The sequence below is a fragment of the Crassostrea angulata genome, chromosome 4, assembly GCF_025612915.1.
Source record: "Crassostrea angulata isolate pt1a10 chromosome 4, ASM2561291v2, whole genome shotgun sequence".
NCBI classification, from domain to species: domain Eukaryota; kingdom Metazoa; phylum Mollusca; class Bivalvia; order Ostreida; family Ostreidae; genus Magallana; species Magallana angulata.
In genome coordinates this window covers 49092841-49113006 of record NC_069114.1, presented here as the reverse complement: position 1 = coordinate 49113006, position 20166 = coordinate 49092841, and the positions used below count along the sequence as shown (strand labels likewise).

General features: G+C 33.8%; 3 protein-coding genes across 11 annotated transcripts in view; 1 reads left to right on the top strand and 2 right to left on the bottom strand.

Annotated features, from left to right (window-relative positions):
- Positions 1-250: 250 nt before the first annotated feature.
- Positions 251-13107, bottom strand: LOC128180898 (transmembrane protein 164-like). 4 transcript variants are annotated; one of them, XM_052849086.1, is made up of 8 exons: positions 12950-13097; positions 11215-11305; positions 6004-6064; positions 4486-4857; positions 3963-4079; positions 3522-3600; positions 2761-2861; positions 251-2419 (listed from the first exon to the last, which is right to left on the bottom strand). In XM_052849086.1, exons 4-8 carry the CDS (start codon positions 4825-4827, stop codon positions 2123-2125), a joined length of 936 nt encoding a protein of 311 aa, XP_052705046.1. In that variant the 5' UTR covers positions 4828-4857; positions 6004-6064; positions 11215-11305; positions 12950-13097; the 3' UTR covers positions 251-2122. The 4 variants fall into 4 exon arrangements, with proteins under 4 accessions (XP_052705046.1, XP_052705044.1, XP_052705045.1 ...); XM_052849084.1 differs by lacking the exon at positions 11215-11305 and having other exon boundaries at positions 12950-13107; XM_052849085.1 differs by lacking the exons at positions 11215-11305; positions 12950-13097 and adding an exon at positions 10982-11208.
- A 178-nt stretch (positions 13108-13285) lies between these two features.
- Positions 13286-16532, top strand: LOC128180900 (methylosome subunit pICln-like). 2 transcript variants are annotated; one of them, XM_052849090.1, is made up of 6 exons: positions 13286-13479; positions 14217-14353; positions 14873-14986; positions 15226-15303; positions 15814-15948; positions 16100-16532. In XM_052849090.1, the coding sequence occupies exons 1-6, from the start codon at positions 13328-13330 to the stop codon at positions 16162-16164; spliced, it is 681 nt and encodes a 226-aa protein (XP_052705050.1). In that variant the 5' UTR covers positions 13286-13327; the 3' UTR covers positions 16165-16532. The 2 variants fall into 2 exon arrangements, with proteins under 2 accessions (XP_052705050.1, XP_052705049.1); XM_052849089.1 differs by having other exon boundaries at positions 16097-16532.
- Positions 16533-17725: 1193 nt separating this feature from the next.
- Positions 17726-20166, bottom strand: part of LOC128180895 (lysine-specific demethylase 6A-like) — a 37185-nt gene continuing 34744 nt past the window's right edge. For all 5 annotated transcript variants that reach the window (XM_052849078.1, XM_052849080.1, XM_052849079.1 and 2 more), the window contains one exon: positions 17726-19862. In XM_052849078.1, coding sequence (XP_052705038.1) covers positions 19848-19862 — 15 coding nt within the window. In that variant the 3' untranslated portion in view covers positions 17726-19847. The remainder of the gene's footprint in view (positions 19863-20166) is intronic.

The following is a 20166-nucleotide window of genomic DNA, read 5'->3' as shown; positions in this document are numbered from 1 at the left end:
ACAAAAATTAATGAATTTTTCAAACTTTATTTACCATAATAGTTTAAGTTACATGCAGAATTATCATACTAGCAGGTTTCTGCAGGAAAATAAAATTCTAAAAATACAGCTCCTATTGCTTTAAATTCTATACATTCTTCTCAGAACTCATGTGACTATACGAGCCCACGGGTATAAACAGTGTTTAAAATAAATACTGGAATGTTGATAGCACTGTTTCTGTCTGATAAATTCAACAAAGGCAAACAAATCTTTTGATTTTAAATATTTATTAAAATCACAGACAACAAGGGAAAAATAACACATTAATATAATAGGTATAAACTATTGGTTCTTAGCTCTTGTAGTCAGACCAAGTGAAAAATCTATGAAAATTCTCGTTGTATAATTTTTCAGACAGCTACAATTTCAAATTTCAATTCCTAAGCATGTGGAGCATGGTCAATTTCTTCTTGATGAACTTTTCGTCCCAAAATGTATCAAATTCATGGATATCTCCACTAATTACAGTAGTATTAAGTTTATACAATATATGATTCTGGTTACACAGCTCAATAACAAGAATAGTTAAATTACACACAATGGAGTAATACTATACAGGTCTCTCATTATCTTTTGGTCTGTGTTTATATATTCACCAAAGGACTTTCGTAAAAATTACTTCAGAGAGTGAAAAATGTTCCTTAGAGAGACTTGCAGGAATGTTTATGACAACAACATGTCCTTTGAAAAATACATTGTGTGAAATACTGTATAAATGTTATGAATTCAAATAATATCATTAATCAAAATAAAAATAAATTCAGAAAAATCAAAAAAGTAGTACTATTTCTACAGATATTGCACAAACCTGAACATAATTCATTATGCTAAAATGCTGTTAATTCAACACAAAAAAATGAAATTTTTTTGGAGTTTATAATACATATTATAAATTATACTATTATAAAATTCAACTAGGGTCTGTAAGCACACAAAGGTGTATTCCTTGTGGGAGTCCTACAGATTATAACTAATCCAAAAACATGCATTTTGACGAAATGACACGCGAAATCAACATCCATGTGAAGTTGTTAACTAACTAAAAGCATTTCCAAAGACGTATCTTAAATTCAATAACATCATTCCTTGGAAACTTTGAAGAAAAAAACTTGGACACATTGTTTAAACTAAATTCTACTTGTCTACCCAACAATTCTGTAATCCAAACAAAATCAATATATTAGAAAAAAAATTTCAACATTAGTGCACCAGAAAAAAATAAACCAATAAAAAACATTTATCAAGCACTGATACAGTCTGTGTACCTCTTATCAAGTACTATGTAGCTTGACTGTAGGTTACTATCAACTGCAGAATTAAAGCTATAATCAACTGTGTCCAAGTATATCTCATATAAAACTGACAGTCATTTCCAACAGTTAAATAATTTTTAGATATACTTGTAGATTTTTTTGTCATTAAATTACATGAAAACTTGCACTTGCATACTACCGGTAATTGGGTTCATAGCCTAAAACCCCCCACCCCCAATGAAAAAAGGTTTTGATTTACATCTCACATACCGAAATTACATAATAATAAATATTATTTAAAAATTTTCAATATCCTTAAAAGCTAGAGGTTCCCACTTTCTTATGTTAGTTATACCATAGAAACTTTCCCGTCAACAATATTTTTTTTTTTTACTTTTGATGGATCAACTAATATACGTTCTCTAACCTACCAATTTATAGGGCATTGTCACATCAAATAAACTCTGTCCACTGTGCTTCATATACTGTCTAATAATATCCCAATCAGACAGCATTGGAAGGTTTGAAAGTTACATAGATAAACAATGTAGATTAAGAAAATTAATGCTTGTTATCTTAGCAAAGGAAGATAACTTTTTTGAAAATTGTGAAAGTCCTCTACAGGTCCACTATGGAATTCACAGCAGCAACTGATGTTTTAACATCAACAAATCTGAAAACAGTGCAATTATTATATCCATCAAGTAAAGGATTAAAAATTCTGTAAATTTTGCCTCATCCCCCATACACAATGCTAATCACAAAATGTTATTAAAAACCTGTGTATAAAGTCAACGATAATAAGTGGTCCGTTAAAGCTAGGTTCCTCAGGAGGACTTGAGGTGTCCGTTGTTGGATGGGCGATCCCCATGACTAATCACTCCATTCTTCCCTCTAAGATTGTCCGGTGCGGGGGTCTCGGCACTCCAGTCTATACTAAACACAGACACCTCTTCGTCCCGTGCGGAGGGGGTGAGGAATTGTTGTGACAGCCACGTGTAGAACTTGCCCACGGTTGGTATAAGTAGTGCCTGGTGAGTCATTGCACAGATTCTGTAGTACGGCCCATAGAACGGGTCTGACACCGCTGGACATAGCATGTTGTTTAGATTAACTAATGAGATCTGTAAAGTTTGAATAGGAAATATGAGTTGTCCTGATCTATGGCAAACATTTCTATAAGCAATAATGAAAGCATTGCATTCTATTTACATCTGCAATGATTACAAATAATTGTACTCTAGGCAACATCTGTAAATACATCGTTAAGTAATAAATGAAAACTTTTTTTGGTATTTTTTTTAAACTGTAAAAATTGTAGTTAAAGCTTCATTTGTTCACATTCTAATACTCTTCTTTGACTAACCATATTCATATTTTAATTGTATAAATAGATTTGTTCTTACAAGTAGACTTTAACAAGTTAATTTATTAGTAGAATGGCTAAATATTTCCAAATACTTACATATGCTAGATACTGTACTGGTACGAAGTATATAATGTACAGGACTCCCATGGACACTAGAGCCCAGCTGAAGTCGTGAACAGGTTCAGCAGTGTAGGAACCTACAAACCACAGAAAAACATTATATGGCCTGAACTGTGAGTAAACAGTTGACGAAAGGAAAGATACATCATCAATGTTTTTGATTTAAAAAACTACAGAATGTGGGTTTATCTTGCCCGATATTAATTTTGCCATTACAGAGTTCATATAGATTTCACCATGTTTTCAATCTGCCCTATCCAAGTTTCAGATAATAAAAAATAATTTGCAGTTATCATGGCCCTATTTTAAATGTGCCCACTGTCAATAAAGGCATTGGGGCAAAATCTCCCCTGTATATTTACAATATTTCCATAGTACCGTTATATCTTCGAATGTAAATAAGTTAACTGAATTAAAAATTGTTTTAATTAAAGGAATAGTTGTACATGTATATAAACGAAAGGGCATGTAGTAAGTGGCCAATGGCGATATTTGTAACCATATATGCAATGTATTGAGGAAATTACAGACAGAAAATCATGGCAGATGACCTTGTCAAGAAAAATTTATACCCGATGACCATGACAAATCTTGTTATTTTTAAATGAAAGGAAATTATCTACCTAAAAAAACAATGGTTTAACTGCTACTGTTTGTGTTGCAAAAAATTTGACGAAAAAGAACCCAGGTTCTTGTAAGAGTATATAGTACAGATTATCAACGACCATGTGATTTACCTCCAATTTTGAGTAAGTAGAATGGAATGACTAGCATCAGCAAATGTTGGATATAATACACTTCTGTCTCAAACGGCAACTGTAAAGTCAACAAATGTTGGATATAATTTACTTCTGTCTCAAACGGCAATTGTAGAGTCAATGTCTTTTTACCATCATTAAATGCATCAACAATTACATCATTTACTTATTAGTTATTGAAAGCAAAAATTTTACCAATCTAATACAATTATTAATCAAGTATTCTGAATATAATTTTTGGAATTAAAAAATTAATTTCACAGACTTATTCTAAATATAACCTTAGCAATGGAACATTTAATAAAAGATCTTACCAAACAAGAATTTGAATTGTAATCTTACTAAATGATTATCAAAAACAGATTCTTGCTTCAATAAATTTTGAATTTATCATAAAATCTTACCAATCGTGTGTCTTACCAATCGAGTATTTATTACAGGGAACAAGATGGCTATAGGAGCCCCCGTTAACATGTGTAGATGAAGCCGGAAAACTGTGGTAGTCAGTCTCCCTGACGGTGCCGCCAAACAGAATATCTGAAACAGAGAAAAAGAAAACTCTTACAAACTGACAACGTAAATTAAATGAATCAGTACAGTTGTTATACAGTAAAAGACTTAGTCTACAGCTGTATATAGGATATCACAGGATCTTTTCTCTTCTTCTTTACATCATTATAAAAGGAACTTCGGGAGTTGCTGGCTTATCTTAATGACAAAAAATTTCCTTTCAATAATATATTGTGCAAGAGTAGAAATAATTTTACATCAAAAGTCCAGCTATTCTGATCATACAAACAATGCACTCATTTCAGTGGACATCTATCTTTACTTTACATCTATCTCTTACATTTACGCATTAGGAAGAAATTGTGACATTGTACATTCACACATGCTCAAATCAAAAAAGGAATACACAGCACATTTCATCAATTAGCCCTACCTGCATCATGGTTGCTACATGGCATGGATTAAGTATATAAATCATCTGCTTAGTAGCGAACTTGAAGCCCAGCTCGATGCCAAATATCAGACAATGAACCACTAAGAGGATTCGTTTTCCGACGGGATCTGGTAGGAGGACCGAGTTTTTTGGCAGAGTCAGGTGTGTGATCGCTCTGTATAAGATAAGACCTGCTGCTGCACAGCTAATGACTGTCTCAATGACTCGCTGCTTCACACTGATAAAATCCCTACACTCAATGCCTCCATTTCCTGCCAGGTCAAAGTTAACGCCACTGTAGGCCCAGGAAAATAGTCCTGTTACGTTTTCCGACTCCTCCATTGCTTCAGTCAACAAGCTGTCAGCAAAAGTCTGAAAAAAATAAGGTCAACAGATCAACAATACATTTCACACACAAATCTCTACAATGAGGAATATTTACATTTGAAAATATCCTTCCTTAAGCTATATAAACCTATAGAAAAGCAAAACTGTTCAATTCTCCCCAACTTTTTTTAACAGTGTATGACATTACACTGATGACAGTATGAGTATATTGCTTTCCTGCAGCTTTACATGCATTCAAAAACATAAAAACATTTCAAAAACATAAAAACATTTAAGGTTACCGGTAATAATTTTATGTTTGTTTTACCACGCTGCCCCACATGGTATCATGGAGTTTTCCAATAGAGCCATTTCCAATCAAAAGAACTGCATATTTTTAAAGAATTTTAAATACTTTGTCCAAAAAACCAGATCAATGAAAGGTAACAAAACTCATGCACTTGTCCCAAAATACATTAATTTTATGCAAAACACAGAAGCATACAGACTCAATTCTTAACGTTATTTGAGATGGTACATACCCGCTGAGAGCCATTATTTTCTCAAGTGAGCATTAAGGTCAGACATCATGTTCCTCAAAAATAATAATTTTTATTGGAACTCTTTATTACGAGGAGATATTAAAATGATGCTCAGGGAACGTGTCGTCTGACCTTAATTTCTTGTATTTTACATGCTCATTGTACACATCATATTAACCTAAAATACCTAGAACATCTTATCAACTTACACAATGTTTTTTACAAATCAGGAAGTTATATCAAATTTCAGTTTCACAGAATTGAGAACAAATGAAGACGGAAACAGAGAAAGAGAGATTACCAGAAATTCAATGAAGGAAATTTTTAGGCAAAATAGAACTGGTACCGTACTCTTGTAGAAGTAATGATGAACAGCTGTGTACCAATGCGTAACAAGTCACCCCCCCCCCCAACCCATTCCTGAAGAGTCCAATTTATAGCATTACAAAACAGCTGGCCTTAATCTGACCAATAAAACTGCCATCATGAAAAAAGATAAATCAGATTCATATTGTCACTGACTCACAAGTATTGTTCTTTTAATCCCTGTGACTTTTAAACTAACTATAAAAATGTACTGAGAATCAATACACCAAAAGCTGCCTGCAACATGACCTTTCTCCATAACTACCTGAATCACGTGTCTTACCACTTGTTCTTATCTTCCTCATGTCGCAGGATGTGGTCAACTTCAGAAACTCTTGGTTCTCCTGAAAGAAAATGTAAAAAGTGATTTAAATAGCTTTTACAATTATCCTCCATAGCATGTAGGGTGGAACTCTGGTAGAAAATCATAAGACAGTGACACAGGTATCACAGGTATACAGGCATCATTCTACCGGTATACTCTTCCTGACAAAGATATTTCAACACTTTTAAAGCAAAACCTTTAAATAGGAAATGATAAATAGGTGCATGACTTACAATGTGTTAAAATATATTTCACAATACATGTGTCATGATTTCATGTACATAAAAAAATATAGGATTTAATCCATATGTGTAAAATTAAAGATACTTTGGAGACTTTATCACTCACACTATAAAAATACATTTATTAACAAGGACAGAGTCGTTATAATTAATGCACACCATTGATTAGGTTCACCAGCCAAACCATGATCTATCTGCCTATCTATATATATCTATATACTTACAAAGTTAAAGAACAGTTTTATTTCCTATTGTAACAAGATCAGACAACAAGAGCATTTACTACCTGGTACACAGAGAGAGAGAGAGAGAGAGAGAGAGATTGAGATTTCATTCAGCTAAGGTTGATAGAATTGGAACAGTAATGAAGTTGCTTTGACACTGTCGTTCCTTTAGGTTGATCTCTGATAGACAAGCATCTCATCAACTACATAGCAGTGTGCTGAACAGCATGACAAACCTTCATAAATTAACACACCTGTTAGGAACTTCAACACTTAGATCTACACAACAAGTGTTTACATCATACATGTGTATAGCAGAATAGGAGAGTTTTTACTCTTTAAAATAAAATTTCAGCCATAATCAGAAGCATAACAAATCAAATTATAAAACCAATAACAAAAAACAAACCACAGCTGGCACTGAATTAAATGAACATTGAAGACGTCTGAAAATCCAGTGTCTTCTCTCAATATTCATTCACATCTATGACTGTTTCAGTCTTTGAAGTAAATGAATATCAGAATACTGTAACATATACCACGCGTTCTTTACCATCTCTGTAATGCTGATGGATGAAGCACACCCTACAACATACTGCCCACAAATGTTGTAATAACGTGTTTATACTAATCTGAACTAAGTACCTCGTTAATTAGACAGCAGACTTTACATCTACACATAGTGTATGGTTGATATATAATGGATCATTTATAGATTTTGACTGCATGAATCTTCAATGCTCCCTGACCTGTGAAAATCTTGGCCCCATCTGTCCGCAGGGATCTATGGTCCCACTCCATAAATAGTTCATCTGTAGCAGCACCCGTTATTGATTATCAATGTTTTGGCATCTCTCACACAAAAACTACATTATGCCACAGAATAACGATAAAACAGGGGCTCCTGCTCCTAACAAAGGGAGACAAGCCCATAATCTATAATCCTGCGTCAGAATTGATTGGGATTCATTTTACACCTCAGTATGTCCACTGTTTACATATTATTGAACTTTTTCTTTCAAAAATGAGAGAGAAAGACAGAGATGGGTGATTCTCTTATTTGCATGGGCATGTTGACTGAATTAATGAGATATATCCATACCCTCATTCTTATTTTAATGAACATGTGCATTAATTGTATAGATGTATTTAAATTTATCAATAGAGATTGTAGTAAAATAACAATGCTACTTCAAAGAAGCTTTGTTCTCTTATGCAACCTGCCCTCTTTGTTTACAAATACATCCATTCAAATCATCTTTTTAACAGTCATAACCGAGTTCATTCATCTAATAATAATTATATAGTTGCCTTTGATCAATGCAAACATAAAGTTTATGCCTGATTGAATAACTATGCTGATCAGTTAATCTCCAAATGTATTTCAAGATGCCCTCATTATTGGGTACCTAACTTCTGGGCATTATTACAATAAATGCAGGTCCCAGCCAGTTTAATTGACCCCATTTTTACCACTTGATTATAAAGTCAGTCAGCTGACTATACGAAAAAAGAAATGCTGTGTTCAAAGCATAGACCTTAGATACATAAACAAAAGATGTATTGTTTAAAATAAATTTGAATCAGTGGAGATGGTTTACTTTTACAACATAGTTAAATGTGTTTCTATAGTCATTGATTTCAGAGCCATGAAATTGACCTGTAAGTAAATGCAAGACATTCTTTTTTTTTTTTAAGTTTTAAAAAACCAAGATAAGCCTTAAACACAGACAATGAAATCAAACGAAGGTATAATCTGCTAAATATAGGTTTCCTTTTAGATGTTTTGCACGCTTCAGTGAGACTGGCCTATAAGGCATTCGGTACTTTTATTTTGAAATCTTACAGAGAAACCATAAATGGTAGTTGCAATGGTTTCAGATTTCTGAACAATCAGAGACAATCAATATATTCTGTCAAACACAGCAATGACCTACCCAAGAGATTCATAATCAGTTTTATAATGAGCTGTCTTACAGACAAAACAGAAATTTCAAAATGTATGAACTATCATTTCCTCCTAAAGCTGCAACATTCACAAACATAAAAATGTACTCAATGTGAATTCAAACTTAAGTGTTACATTGAATCATGAGCCATCCTACGTTACACAAAGCTCTTCACCATAAGAGACTTCCTCTTTGCTCCAGGAAACAGGAACAGAAGACCACATGCTTTACTTTTCAGATACAGGATCTGGTCAATTCCTTGTTCCACCTGCACAAACTTATAAATGTAACAGCTGCAATGATTCTGAACTTATTTATCTAACTAACTCGATCTACATCAACATTATTCTGACCAGGGCAAGCTCAGATTTTGTTTAATTATCTGTGTGTAACATCCATGAAAGAAACTGCAGGCTCAGATTACAGCCCACTTACCCGGTACTATATAACAACATTACAAATACTTATGTCTACCATTACTTAAGGTTACTACCGGTACATGGATAGTAATGATTCTATAGAATGACTGTCTTCTCCTTACCCATCTTTCCTCTCTCCACTGCCTGTATCCTGTGTTATCTATGTGATCATCAATATAGATCTATATAAAACATAGATGTACAAGTAGTGAACTACAAGTAGTAGGGAGAGGGTGGATGGTCACTCGGGAACCCACACAGTGAAGCAGCTGGTCACTGGTCTAGAATAATGTGTACAGGGGTAGGGGTTGGGTAGGAGTAGGGGGTGCTACTGCATTATTGATATGTTTATGATGTACATGTAGAGCTGTACAGTGTAGGCTTCATCTGGCCCTAGGGCAATAAACACAGACAGACTCACTTCTTTTTTTTGTATACTAAATACAGCTTATATCTTTTTGTAAAAGGTCATGAGATTCTGAAGTACATGTTATGACAAAATGTGACAGATAAAAACTCGATACCATTAAATATAGGTGCTCTCATTTGTTGGACTTTGTTCATGTTTGTATTCATCCCATACAAACCAAGTGTACTTTGTTTTGTGTGTCAATGAAGTTATCATGACAACTTCAACGTTTGAATGTGTTATCATACTAAGCACAAATAAAAATTAAGGAATGCAGAAATCAAAATAGGAAATATGTGAACCTGTAAAATACAATCCTGGTCATGCAGTCTTACACATATTTATAATTTTTAACAAAAGATAAGAATTGAAATTTAAGTCACAATGATTTACATGGATATAAATTAATAATCATGATTAAAGACTATGGAGCTGAATTCCGTATTTAACAAAGGAATTCTGTACATTCGTGCCAAAAACTGAACCATAAAACTTTTTTTCTATATACATCCTGGATCCATCTCTCCATTCATCTACATTTGTTTGGTATTTTAACAAAAAAATCTGTCCACATTCACTGTTAAAGGACAACAATCTCTGAGAAAAGATTTTTAATTGGATTGCATGGCATGACATTACAAGAAAAGACAAACAAGCACTATAATTGTACATGTGTTACAACACCGTCTTATGCTTGGAGGTAACCTGTGACAGACTGCGGTTCCATCCAGGGGGAGTCAAAGACACTGCTTAACAGTTAACACCACACACAGAAACCAGCTACCGGTACTTACAAGAATTAGAGACACCAGCCGGTTTGGAAAATCAAGGGTCCACAGAGGCATGTGAGAATTACAAGTACTGGTACAATCAAAGATAAAGCCATTAATAAATTGTACAAGTACATTGTACAGTTCACCTATTTTCCTAATGGACCATTTTTTGAGCCCTATCACCAGAATTTGGATCAAACAGTTCTTTTTTAATACTGTGACCTATTTTGTTCTTGTACCCTGATCACTTCAAGGTTTCCTTTAAATATTTCATATTCTCTGTGCAGCTGCTGGATTAGTTATGGTTACATTACCATCTTCTTTCACTAATAATTTACTTTCAACGTTTGGTTTGGATTATGTTGCCTCTCTTCAATACAATCAATATGCACTCCCCACAAACCATGCTACCATGTAGCTCAGTTGTGCAGAACAAGGTGAGCAGACAATGGTTTTACAAAAATCTATCGCTCTGAAATTCTCCTTTACCTTCTCTCCATCCCCATTTTTCTTTCCCTCACCAAAACCACATGTAATGATTGCAACATTTTAGTCATAAGAAGGAAAGACATGATTTGACTCTGATGATTTTTAACTTAAACAATCTATGATGACTAACTTCTTCTCAGACACCAACTAATATTTCTGGGGTTTAAATTTAAGTTTTTTTAGAATAGGTTTTTTTCAATTATAAAACATTCAGTTGTGGTGGTTGCAAGTCTGGGGAAACTGCCTGCACGTAATGTAGCAGTCAAATTATGGCAGAGTCAGGGTTTTAAGAAGATCATTGGAATTCATTGACAAGACAATTCTTCAACTTTTTCAACTCTTAAAATAGTCACAATAAAAAAAGGATAAAGCAGTATTATGTAATATAAAGCACTGAGCTGCAGTAACCATTAATGAATTCTTTTGTTTACCATCATTCGACATCCAATGGAGGATTTCTCAGTCACAATGACACAGCCATCTTTACTTCATGGTAATCCATATCTCTGCGGGGCACCAAGAACCACTGAACTGCCAGATCTACAGCTTAATTTTGCTAACATTCACCACAAGATGGTCGCCTTGGGAAGCTCATTCAAAGGAGCATCCCAAACTGAGATTCAAACCTGTATCTAGGGACGAAGAAACTTAAGAATCACTGTACCATTTCAGCAGAGTAAGATGCCAATTCTGCTAATGATCTCCAACAGCCCATTGGACGGGTGCAGTTGTGGGCGGCAGTTGTGGGCGAGGGACTTCAATAAATAGATTTACTTTGATTGAATCTGTACAATCTGATGGAAATACAGTTATTTTAATAAATCATGGACAGAATTGTGGTTTGTTAATTTGGAGGAAGGAAATCACCCTGTGTCCAGAAAATCACAACATTTCACCGATATAAAGCAAAAGCATCTATACTTTTGCATCACTCTATTCGAAAGCATATTATACTCTGTCCCAAGATTCATATTTTGCTTAATTACTCCATATTCAATTATACCTCAGAGTTCAAAGTTGTTCATTCAAAAGTATGAAAAATTTCCAAGATTTCTCTTATGAAACATCCCCTCAAGATCATCTGGCTCAATACACAGCTAAAAATAAAGGAGTGTACCAGGTTTTTGTATTGAACAGTACCCAGATCATAAAATGAAAAATTGGGCAAGGTAATCTGATTGACTTCCAAAAGGGGATAAGATGTCAACAATTCCCATTAAAATTCTCCATATGAAATCTGTTAATGTGTGGCTTTTTCCGAGTGAAAAATCATAATGTTTCAATGAACTGATCTTGGATATTTTTTCTTTTATCAATTTCAATTGCTCTTCTTTTACAGGTATGTGTATTTTTATTAAAAGTTGTCCAAATGTGCTGCATAAATATCTTGGGACAGACTTAAGTGCATTGCACTTACGCAGCTGGAAGTGTCAGTATGCATACATGTACAAACTGGTACACATATTGATTACAGACTAGCATTCAACGTTCATTGTTGATGATTATATATAGACCGTGATGCAAAATTAAGATACGGATACATTATTCAAAGCCTGTTTAAATTGTGTACATGAATTACATTAACTGCCTGAATGTAGCACTAAAATATATCTTAACAAACTCAAAGTAGAATACTTTAAAAAAGTATCCTCACATACAGCTGATTAAAATTAATGCTGCTCACAATAGGCTCAATGCACCTTCTTTCCAAAATTCAAAATTTTTCATGATATGTCTTTGTGTCGCATTACCCAAATATTAGGATTACATCACTGATCAAAATTTTATAAGAATTCTCATTATAAATTATTGAGTAAAATTTTGAGTATCCTAAGTAATATACGTAGAAAGTCTTCAGTTAATAGTTACACCTAGTCAAGAAAATTTTTCCTGATGTATTTCCATTACAAGTAATAAGTTCCTTGTAGTGGTTTTGAATGCTTGATTTATACAAATTGCATAGACAATGACATTGGAGATTTACAGAGAATCTGTACTTAATGTTGGTGTGTTCTCTTTTGAGAAGTGGACAGGCATAGCCTACCTCCACAAAGTGGATACACTATAAGGCTATGCCTGTCCACTTCTCAAAAGAGAATGTGTGTTGATGCTGTTAGGGAGGCAGGTTATCATACAAAAGAGGATTTCCTTTCCAATAATAACATTCAAATTCAAAACAGCTGCTGCAGCTGATGGAATTAAAATAAAAAAGTTTCCTTTCAAATTCACCTTCCTTCGTAAAGAAAGCTTTAATAAGCATTATGCTGAAAAGCTAACAATAGTATTTATTCAATCGAGCACATCCACTTAAATTGCTTATATTGACAAAATTATGTACACGTTATACAATCAGATCGCAGCACTAATATTCAAGAAGCCAATGAACCTTGACAACTTACCTTATCTGCAGTGATTTAAATTTCACTGTATGGTAGATGTCAATGAAATCCCTTTCGGTGAATTAAACGACCCTTATACTTGTGTACTTTTGAGTTATATTGACACTGCATAGGTGGCGCATCACTACCGGATCATGGCGCCGGATGTGGTGAGAAGGCTTCAGTAATCATACAAGGTAGGGTTATTGACCAGATTGAAAAAATTCCATTTGAGCATCAAAATTAATTCAGTATACGACTTAAACCTAAAATTTTAATTATCCACGATAAAGAACCTTTTTTAAGAGTAAAGATATTAATCCGCTTTGTTGCAAAGAAAGGATTTGATTGGCTAAAAATTAGGTGATTCCCCAAACGTGAGGTAAACGATGAGGGAAAATGCCATGTGTTTTGACTGAGGAAACTAACCGAAAAATGTTGTTGACAGCTCTTGACGTTCCAACGGAAGGGGTGAGACATGTACAAGACGAAACAGTCGCTTATGTGGAGGATGACAGTCAAGGGAACGGGTCTTTGTACATAACAGACAAGTAAGTCATTATGCTGTATGTGTAACCCGAATTTTCTTAATTTTTTGTAAAATTAAAATAAATGTGACAACTAAACGAAAAGGAGTATTTAAAATGTATAATATAGGCCTATACAACAAGTGTGTATTTATTTGTATGGAATTATTTTTAGATTTCTTCCATGCTTACTTTCTATTTATGATTGGTGTCAAATTAAGAGTGCTAACCTTTTCTAAGATGAGAAATCCCAGACACAAACCGGTGTTGCTTAATTACCTAATTTTAATAATGGAATTATAATATTTGATTGACCGTTAAGAAGCTGGAACTCTTTAAAAACCTGGCGTTTCACCTAGATCAGGGTTTTAACTTTTTATAAACTAAACAGCTAAATATACCTAACGAAACGAATCAAATCACAATATATAAAGGAATCATTTAATCAAACCTTGATTAAACTTAATAGATGATTGTTTAGAGCTAAAAAGAGTAATCCTCAGATTTGCTTGCCAACAATACTGGGACTATCAATAACATTAGTATAGCATCTTCATCAGATCTTAGATCAGTTCCTTGTAACCTCCAAGTCTAGTCTAAAGTTTCAGCGAAAATTTCATTCAAGAGGAAATTTTGTATGTCCAAGTGGTTTACCAATATTCTAATCTTGATTGTGATTTTTTTTAATCTTGTAATAAGGCATAGCTCTAATATTTTAGTTAATCCGAGTCTTGCAGTATATCATAATTTGATGATTTCAGTGTGGTAACTTGGAGAAACAGCAGTGGACAAGGGTTCTCCCTGCAGTATCCCTCCATCAGCCTCCATGCCGTCTCAAGAGACCTTAATGCATTCCCACATGAGTGTCTTTTTCTAATGGTGGATGGGAAACTCTCAGGTAAGCTTGCCAAGAAATGATACATGATAGTGGTCGCACAATAACTGTGGCCTAGATTTACATCTATAAATTTATGATAACATCACGGAAGCACATTCATGTCTCTGTGGGAGAGCTTAGATTCTTATGTCATGAGATGTTTTGTAGCTAAAGAGGGTTATGTAAATTTTTTCTGCAATGATCACTACCTTCATAACCCGCATGAATTATCAATGAAAACATTTTATTGTTTATATTTACATCTTTCTTTTAACACATTATTAAATTGACTGTAAAATGTAAGTGAAATTTAATAAATTACTGTTCATGTACATAAGAAGGTTAGCTAAAACAAACAGCCAAATCGTCTCCTATGGGAATTTGAGTCTTACATCATGATTATTTCGTGCAGTCTATGATTTTTCTTAGGACGCTCTAGGTTTCAACCAATCGATAAACGGAGCATGTAGATTTCAGCACTGTAAGTTTCTACGGCTGTTCTGTAAAGGATGTAATATGACACTGCATTAATTTTTGTAGATGATGCAGACCCCCGACAGAAATCCTCAGATGATGAAGATGAAGTAGTGGGGCCTTTTGAGGGGGATACTGCCACTACAGAAGTCAGATTTGTCCCCGCTGACAAGGGAGCTTGTAAGTACATTGCAATAAAAGCAGAATCCATTGTAAAATTATTTTTCTTTGATTTTTACATTATTTCATCTAAATTCTAATGACTTGGTTTTTTCTTATAAAGAAAAGGTCCTTCAACTATGAATATATAAAAGCAATCATAATATGTTCTTTGAGTTTTCTTTCAACTGGTATTGTGGTATGTTTGTACACACAATCAGTTTGTCCTCTGACACTGTAATTTGATTTTGTTGTCTCAGTGGATGCCATGTTTAATTCGATGTCCGACTGTCAGGCCCTTCACCCAGACGAACAGGACACAGACTCGGAGGCTGATGGTAGGACTTTGTTTACCTCTCTTCCTAAAGATTAAAAGATTGCTTGTATATAGAGTATTTTCTCTTTAAACTGGTGGAGGGAATTGCAGTATAGATATATCCAAGATGAGATTCAGTTCTGAACATACTTTAGACCAACTCTTTATTTCCTATGTTTCTAAAGTTATGATAAAAACTCTAGCTTTTTATTCTAGCTGACCATAATATCATTTTTAAAGGACTCTCTTTGCACTGTTTAAATGAAAAAATAGTCAACAGTAATCCAAGTTAATATTCTGAATGTCATGTTGATTTAGAAAATAACGTGAAGAATGTCACATAGAAATACAGCTATTGTACCGGTATATTAGAAGATGTTCAGTTTCTGTTATGTTTTAAAATCAATATTTATCATGTTTTGTAAAGGAGAAATTAAGTTTTATTAAACCAATTTGTTGATATCTCTATGTATTTCATTACCCCATAAGTATTGCTTTGAATCTGTATAAGTGCTTATAACTCTTCATTCAGATTTTGAGGCCAATTATTACGAGGGCATGGAAGGCGAGGACAACTTAACTCCTGAGGGACAGAGGACACTGGAGCACCTCGAAAACTTGCTCCTCAACGGACAGGGACAGGGAGACGGACAAAACCGCCCTAACGGTCAGTCAATCACAACAGTTATAATAAAACATGGATTTGACTTTTTTTTATAATTTTGAAGGTTTAAGATACCATCAAAGGATGGAATTATTTATCTTATTTACTAAATCTAAATCTAAAGGTTGACCTTTTCATAACTATCATTTAGCAGGTAATGAAGAAAACACAAATCAGATGGATGAGGACCAGTTTGCAGATGCTGATGAAATGCAGTGAGGAAAACAAGAGCTGAGAACCAGTTAATATGAATATGATGAGATTCCTTTGATGGAGATAGTGACAGCTAAGAACAAGTTGTGAATTCTGAGGAGAGACTTGCAGTTCTAAGAAGACACTTAAATTCTAAGGAGAGACTTACAGTACACTGAATGTTCTTGTGAGCAGAATGAGATGTCCCTGCTTGTTTCCAGAAATGTAATACACAGCCCTGTGATCAAACTGTCGTCAAAACATTTACTGTATTTTCCCGGATATAGAGGATCAGGGAAAAGATGTTTCTATTCCACTGTCATATTTCATTATTATGTAGATACAATACCTGTAAATACAATCATTAGTGCATAATAAAAACTTTTATAGATTTACCAAGTAGTTCTTTGTGAGGACAAGTGCATGTCCTTTTCCTATAGCCGTATTATTTGTGGAAGCTGTGTTTGTAAATCTATTTACGTATTTATCTTATACATGTAGATGGTTTATTAGCTTTGGTAAAGAGACCTGTAATTTTTATCTCTCTGTATTCCTGATATCGTCCTTTGCAAAGTGCCAATCATCTGAGCTATCTCAGAATCTAGTTATGCATTGGTTCCCGAATTACTCCTGCTTCTGACACTTGCTTGGAAATCAAAAGTTTTTCTTGGTAAAAAAAAAATTTAAAGCAACATAATTGATTATTGTCAATTTCATGGTCTATTTTCCATCTTCAAGGAAGTAGAGCTCCACTAGATTTGAATGATTTTTAGTTGATCAAATCAGTCGATCAATTAAGTGCCGCTGATTGGCTCAGACAATTGAATCTGTCTTCAAATCTCATAACTCTAAATATTGCAGCATTGCTTATCATACTTTTCAAAGTACATGTACCACGGACCTGTACTGAATTTAGTAATCAAATTTTTTCAAGTTAACATAGTATTAAAGTTTCCCAAAAATATGCCTTTGACCCCCTCTGGCAATCTTAAATATTCCTGCTACCTGCTGATATGGATTACTAATATGTAAATAAAAAAATATTTCTACAATGGTTGCAACCTTATATGTCTTTGAACTAACAATGAAAGCATTTTACTGTCCACAAATGTATTGGTCAAATCTCTTGTGCTTTCAAACCCAAGCCTTGGATCAAACTACATATCCCCCTACTCCTGCAAGTACAATAATTTATCTTCCCAATACGATCCCTTAGTTTCATTTGTTACATAGCACCAAGTGTGAACCTTTACCATGCTGGAGTGGACATTAGCCAAGTATAACTGTTCTTTGTCACAGAAACTTGCATGTCCTTCATTTCTGCATATCTTGTTCTATGTGAAAGAATCAGTCGTTCAGATATACCAAACTTTTTCTTATTTGACTGATGGATCAGGGAAGTTACCACTTTATTTTTTATGTGACCTACTAACATTCATCACAATTATAGAACATAATTATCGCACATCCCGTAATCATGCTTGTGACCTATATACTTTCATCATATCTACAGAACAAAACGATCACATATAGCATAACCATGCTTGTGCCCTGTAAACTTTTATCATATCTACAGAACAAAACAATCCTAAGTTTTATAGTGTTTTATTGAAACACAATAAATATATTTTTTACAGACTCTCAAAATCACCAAATGAAGAAAAAGAGGAAATTTTAAGAAAAGGCTCCATGAGGTAAGTTAAATGACACAGAAATTGCATTGGTTAGCACTTGACGTTAACCCAAGTCTCCAATAAATAAGGATACAAACCAGTAAATGTGACAAGATGGTAGCGCAGACCATCAGAATAGGGATTTCAACATTAATTTGTCATCTATACAGTACCTTAAGCACAAAAAGATAATTAGGTTGCAAAATATTTACAATCTGAGCTTAAGAAAGTACTACAAAGAGCTGAAATACGCAGACCTTAACATAAAAACGAGGCAGGAAATTACCGTACTATTTCCTTCACAGTATTAACAAGAAAGAGAAAATCACAATCATTAACATTTCTTACAATACCACACCAGTCACAAAACTGCAGTGTTGTAAAATTAATAGAGTACAAAAGTTAAACTAACCAGTGGCTATTTTTCTAAGTAATAATAAAAAAAAAAAAGAATTCAGTCAATCATGCAGTCTAGCTTTCATACTTATTTACAAAAAGGGTAAAACATATATATATATCAAAGATGTATCTTCATGATCTTTTAAATCTATTAATGAGTCAGCACTAAGATTTGTAACAGTGAATGATTATAACTTAAAAAGAGGGAGGGAAATATGCACAGCAACATGAGTGAGAAAACAATATCTAAATATAAAATACTCTAAACAAACAAATCTTATAGCATACCATCTCTTTAATCAATGTAAAAAAAAAAAATGTGCGTATGCAAATACAACATAATCTTTTGCAGTCATGAAAATCTGAATGCAGTGTACATCTTCATAATTGAGATCACAAATTTCAGGTCTCAAACCTTTGTTCAAGAAAAAAGGTGATCTGACCCAGCAGTTAAATCAGCGCTTCATCAAGCCGAGCACACAGATCTAAATCTCATTTGATACACACAAATTCAACGTCAATCAACGGCAAAAAAAACTTGATGTCAGTACACATACACACAGGAATAGGGGTTGAATGTCTTCCTCCGTCATGTTTTCCGCTTACACAATGATATTTGAAAACATTCACATCCCACAAGTTATTGAACATTGAGCTATAATTGCTGGTTGACTTTCCAGGTATAATACAAGCGCTTACTGTTACATACATCATCTCATACAAGTAACTCTACATCAAAACAACAATAGAACATCTCTATGTAACACACAGCCTTCATTCTATGGGCTGTGTTGGATTGTGATCAATTTCCCTGAGTTAAATTCATCAGCTTCTTTCATTCAGATAAATACAGTCACAGAAGCATCATCATTTACACACAATCACATAAATGTCTCACTGTCTATCAGTGTCTGCCCAATCAGAAACATGTACACAAATCCACTTGTATCACATTTCTGTCAGCCAATCAAATCTTGGTTTATATATACATGTACTTCCCAACTGTTATGCAAGCTTTTCTTTCCCATTAATAAGTACATTGGGATAACTTAAAATTCTCTTTTATAACTGTTTTTAAACTGTTTTCAATCTTTCAGGCACAGTAATTATAACAAATGCACAATGAAATGGTCAGTCATGGTGAAGCTCATCCGATGGAAATGCATGATGGGAAGGGAAAAAGTATGAGACACCTTTTGTCCCCAATGCCTTAAGATGATGAGACACATTCACAAGTGATGGAGTTTGAACCTGATATTTCTTACCCTTGTAAAATGGTGACAATTCCTTTGAAATAAGGAAAAGGTCCACATTAAATATTATACAAGGGCAAATTAAGCAAAACACTTGTAAATAAATATATGTGCTTTTTGCTAAATAAACCTTTGGTATCAAAATGTATAGAACATGTACAATGTATAAATAAGACACTTCAATGAGCATTGTGTTAATCCCAGCTTTGTGGTGAAGTGCAGGACTTGTCCATTGAGATCTATTAGAGGTGGTGTTTTGGCTTGCATAGAATCGGAATTCTGTCCTTACTGGCTGAGTTATCTCCCTTTTAATCTGGTGGATTTTTTTTTCAAGTGTCCGTTCAAAAATAAATTGTCTTCTTTTGAACGACTTAATAATTCACATTCAACTGGTTGGTACCTGAAATTTTAAAGATAAATTCATTTGTTAGTAAAAGTTATCCCACTTTAAGGGAAAAAAACCTATTCTTTGCTGTATTTCTGATTCATTAACAAAATTCATGTTCTTAATATATCTTTGAACCACAGCTGTGCCTAATATCAAACTGCACACTGATAAAAAAATACCATTCCATTGTTTTTACTACAAAATTATCAAAAGACAAAAAAATGTAGCACACGAAGCAAAACTTAACTACTGTAAACCAACTTTTATTCCAGACAACTGTATTTTGTACTTAACCAGGTGTAAACTAGCTCAAGAT